Genomic DNA, 5,063 nt, shown 5'->3' on the forward strand with positions numbered 1-5,063 from the left:
TATTCTTAGATAGGTCCTTTGATAATGTATTAAGGTACTTCATTTGTTTTTTTAATTAATACATTCCTCTGTTGAAAAATAAAAAAGATAGGTCTTAGGACCTATCTTCTATGTTACAAGCTAAATGTTACTAGCTACGCCCCTGACTATCATTACATGTAAGACTCGAGGGAGTGGGAGGGAAGTTTCCCTCACTTTTTGTGGGTCATACCACTTTTTCTCCCACTTTCCTTTCCCTCACCTAAAACCCAAGGAATGGGTGGGATGAGCTTCCCTTACTATATTTTTTTTTAAATAAAATTAATTTTTTTATGATTTATAATTTTTAAATTAATACTAAACATAAAATTTAATTAAAAATAAAAAGCATTTCATTAATTAAAATAAAAATTACATTAAACCTAATATTTAAATAAGTAGAAAATTAAAAAAAATGCAAACAAAAAATCAAACAACCCACAAACATCTTTTTTTCTTTTTCAGATGCCGCTGTATGTCTGATTTTTTAAGAGGCATTTATCAAATTAAGAGACATTTTATAAGAGGCTACCAAACATAGCATATCTGAATTTTTAAGAGGTTACCTCTTAATTTTTCAATTAAGAGGTAAACAAACAGCCCCTTAATATCCTAATTTTAAAAAAAAAACAAAATACGTCACTCGGAATCATCGTCCTCGTCATCGACCTCATCGTCTTCATCATTCTCCCGAACGTCACTCTCGTCATCGGAATCTTCGCTCTCGATGAACATATCAGAATCCTTGTCTGATTCGTCAAACAAATCATCGTGAGAAAACTCTACCGGGGGCTGAATATGAGCCCTATAAATGTGTTCCACCAAATCAGCACGAAGGGCATGATGAATGTCGCGATTGTGTACTTCTCTTTTATTCGCCCTATACTCTTGTGTACCAACGGCTACTCCTTCGACATTTGGCAAAACTTCATTTTCGTTGTATCGACATATCGCTCTTCCTTCATCTTCAAGAATCATATTATGCAATATGATACACGCATACATTACGTGCTGTAACATTTTCACTTCATATGACCTTGCCCCGATTGCTAGTACTTGCCAACGTCTCTTAAGTACACCAAATGTTCGCTCCACATCCTTCCTAGCCGACTCTTGCGCCTCTTTAAACTTTTTCCTTTTCGGGTCGTTAGGACATGTAAACGATTTCACAAAAACAGACAAGGGAGGATATATACCGTCAGTAAGATGATATCCATGCTTATATGCTACCCCATTTGCTTGAAAAGGTACATCGTGCGACTTTCCAAGGTAGATATCGTTGAATACCGATGACTGGTCTAGCACATTGATGTCATTGTTTGCACCAGCTGGACCAAAGAATGCATGCCATATCCAAAGATCATGTGATGCGATAGCTTCTAGAACGATCGTCGGCTCTTTGTGGTCGCCTCTCATATACTGACCACGCCATGCGTCGGGGCATAATGACCAACCCCAATGCATGCAATCGATACTACCAAGCATTTCAGGGAATCCATGCTTGCCTTCATTCACCGTGTACAATTGGTGGATATCGTTGATAGTTGGTTTGCGCAAATATCGTTGCCCGTAAACCAAACAGATCGCTTTGCAGAACTTGTACACACTCCCGCACGGTACACTCTGACATCCTAAAATACTCGTCCCATTTGTCTGCGCCCATGCCATATGCTAACTAACGAATTGCTGCCGTGCATTTTTGAATGGGAGAGAAACATTTTATCCGCCTCGCATCCATTTTCCATTGGAAATATGGAAAGCGGCCTTCCAAATCGCCAACAATACGTAAGAATAGTTCCTTCCTCATCCGGAACCGGCGTCGAAACTTTACAGCGTAGATGGCGTCATCTGCAAAGTAATCTTCTATAAGACGATCGTGTTCGGCTTCATGATTTCTACGTAACCGCGGCTTTCTTGGTTTAGATCGTGCACGTGATGTTTCGCCTAGTCGGTTTTGATAGTATGCAACCGTTTTCACCATGACGGAACCGATAAACTTAGCCTCCTCTAGAGCCGTCGAATCGGATGATGAAGATGATGACATTTTGATTAATATTTTTTGAAGAGAATTATAAGGTATGGATTAAAAAAATGGTTGGATGTTGTGGTATTTATAATTTAATAAAAGAATATATATATATATATAGCCGTTAATGTATATATATATATATATATATATATAGCCGTTTGAAGCAAAAAAAGAAAAAAAAAATAACAGACGAATAGCATGAAGAGTGAGAAGCGGCATCCCCACCCCCACCCCCTTTCCCGCGCTTCGCTTCCTGCACCGACGGTGCGGTGTTCCCGCATGCGGGACGCTTCCCGCACCCCTCCCCGCATACCATTCCGTCCGGCCTAATAGATATCAAGTATATTACTATTGTGGATAAAAAGTTTTTTTTTTCAATTTTTTATGTTGCCTAAATAGAATTGCAAAACTTAAACTAACTAAAAACATAGTGATTAGAAATAAGGGTTTATTTTTTGTGACAGTTACAAGAAATTGCACTATATTAGCCTATTAGGCTGGCAAAGTTTGAACAGCACATTAACCTAGTGCAAAGTCTTGACTAAGTTGGTAAAAGTAAGGCAATGTATCATATGACAAATTAAGTGGTGATGATTATATTGAAATATATGACTTTCAAAGGGTATTTTAATCAACGGTACCCTAAGTAAGGACAGATTCAATTAAGGATGATGTCACTTAGCATCAGTCAGTTTAGCGCTTCTCATATTAGCATGAACATGTACTCCAAAACCAATCGAAGAGTCTCGTCGTCTGATATACACATTTGAGTTTAAACTTAATATATGAAAAAACAAAAGAACTTTTATTTTACAAAAAGAATTTAGTGGAAAAAAATGTAGAAATCACGTCTCAATATGGTTCCTTCCAAACCAACAAATGCTCCACCACAAATGAAAAGGACGTCTTTTGTATCTGTCTGCAGTAGAGAAAGGCAGTAATCTATGGATGCTTTTTTTATATCCATCTTCTGCCAAGATCGTATTGTCAGAAATTACTCAGTTTTTTCATCAACAATCAATTTCATTTTTACTACAAATCGTCTATCATATGCACCTTTTTGTCTAGAATAGAATCGGTTGTTTCGGTTGCTTGTTCTTCTGCACCTCTCTGTTTTCTTAGTTTCTTTTTGCGTTATCATAGAGTTCATCTTCATCATTGTCATTTTGTGTTATTTAATCAAATAACGGGTAAAATTGGAAATTAAAAAATCAATATATCACAACTACAAATACGTCATGTGTTCACAATATATCTTCAGCCACCTAATTGGTCTCGCTCAAAAATGAGTATTAGAACAAATATTGATCCAAATTCAATGTAAAAAAGTTAAACCACAATGTCATTTGCATGTATAGCATCTAGTTAATCTCTTGGTAGCCTCCTTTACAATAACAATAGCAAAATATAAACATTTTGCTAGGTCTGGTAAAGCAATAACCTCCCCATTCTCTAAAACAAAAATGTATCTAAATTTTACTTAAACCATCTTTTCCAAGGCTTCCACTACAAATGTATCAAATAAGAGATAAAATAAACTTCACAAGCAACGAAATCCTGTTACAATATCCTTCAAGCACCACAAGGGTAATTAGTGAAATTTTATCCTACATTGATCAAACAATGGATGTTCTGTTGACCTTAACTTTACATGATGATTTAAGAAAAACCTTGTCTGTAAATATATCCATCCAACAGCAAGCTTCATAAATAGTTGTAGTTTCAATATTGACAGGGGCCTTGATAGATGCAATTTCTTCATTATATGCTCTGATATTATGCCCATGTTTGAATGGATGTCAATAAGTAACCTATGATCATCCTTAAAAAGAAACGTGCAAATGCTATAATTGATTATATTAGTCAAATAAATAGAAATGGTAAGAATCATAACAATCAAAGCTATTCTTTTGTGATAAAAAAATACTATCTAAATGTATTTACGCTTAGCAACACATCCCACAAAATCAACATACAGTACAAAATTCGGAAAAGGGCTTATAATTTTCTCATTAAAAAGGTGTCGCTTCTGAACAACAAATCAACCACTCACATTTGACCAATAATTATCAAACCAATTACACAATCAAATGGAATCTTTAAAACCCTAGTTTAGAAAAGTAAAATATCATGGTTAAACAAACATCGTTTTTTTTAATATACCTTTGGCGTAATCGTCGATCACCAAATCGATATTCATGAGAAATTCGATGGAAAACTAATTTTAGTAGGAATCTTGGAAACCCAATTTGGGGGTGATGTCAACGAAGAAAAGATGTGAACGTGTCGTTGGAAGGTGATCAGGGGAAATGGGGAATCGATGGATGTTTCTACATGCAGAGCATGAAATGGTAAAGGGAAAGCGACAACGTAAAGGATTGAATTGCGTACATGTAAGTTTTATGTGGAGGTAGGGGAAAAGACTGCTATAAACATTTTTTGGGGTTAATTTCAAAATTTAGTTACAAAAATCTAAAATTTTGGCTATAAACATGCATTCCGCAGAGCACCCATTTACGGGCTCTGCAGACTGAAGAAAGCTCCGCGGAATCGAGGTATTTTCGTAATTCCGTCCTTCCCCTCTTTGTAAAAACGGGTCTCCTCTTCGACTTCAATCTATTCTCTGTGTCTCCGCATCGCTACTCCCCTTCATCCGACAACAACCGTCGTCAGCCTCGATTTCTTCCGACATCGACTTCAACCCCACTTCGGACGAAATATTTCGGCGACAGCAGATGGAGCAGAATTGCCCCAACATTTTCGTCGATGGATACGGCTCCTGGGTAATCCGTTTTCACGTTTCCCTCTTTAGATTAATGTTTCCCTTTTTCGTATTGTTTAGATTTAAGATTAAAATGGTATGAATATGCAATTCATAACCTGCAAAATGTTTAGATTTAGATTTAGGATTAAAATGAGTTTGAAATAGCGAAGATCAATTCCGCGGAGGGATAGGTCATTCCGCTGAGTGACGTATACTCTCTGCGGAATGGATCTACTCTTACATTGAAATGGC

The 5,063-nt window shown here is 36.5% G+C and overlaps 1 protein-coding gene across 1 annotated transcript; it reads right to left on the bottom strand.

The window, feature by feature from the left end:
- Positions 1-657: 657 nt before the first annotated feature.
- Positions 658-1,686, bottom strand: LOC145114255 (uncharacterized). Its single transcript, XM_079050257.1, has one exon. The coding sequence runs from the start codon at positions 1,684-1,686 to the stop codon at positions 658-660; it is 1,029 nt and encodes a 342-aa protein (XP_078906383.1).
- Positions 1,687-5,063: the final 3,377 nt, after the last annotated feature.

Source organism: Lactuca virosa, chromosome 5 (assembly GCF_052849685.1).
Source record: "Lactuca virosa cultivar CGN04683 chromosome 5, Lactuca_virosa_CGN04683_v6, whole genome shotgun sequence".
NCBI classification, from domain to species: Eukaryota; Viridiplantae; Streptophyta; class Magnoliopsida; order Asterales; family Asteraceae; genus Lactuca; species Lactuca virosa.

Excerpts from the sequence above, each read along its gene's own strand:
- LOC145114255 (XM_079050257.1), bottom strand. The coding sequence starts at position 1,686 with ATGGCATGGGCGCAGACAAATGGGACGAGTATTTTAGGATGTCAGAGT.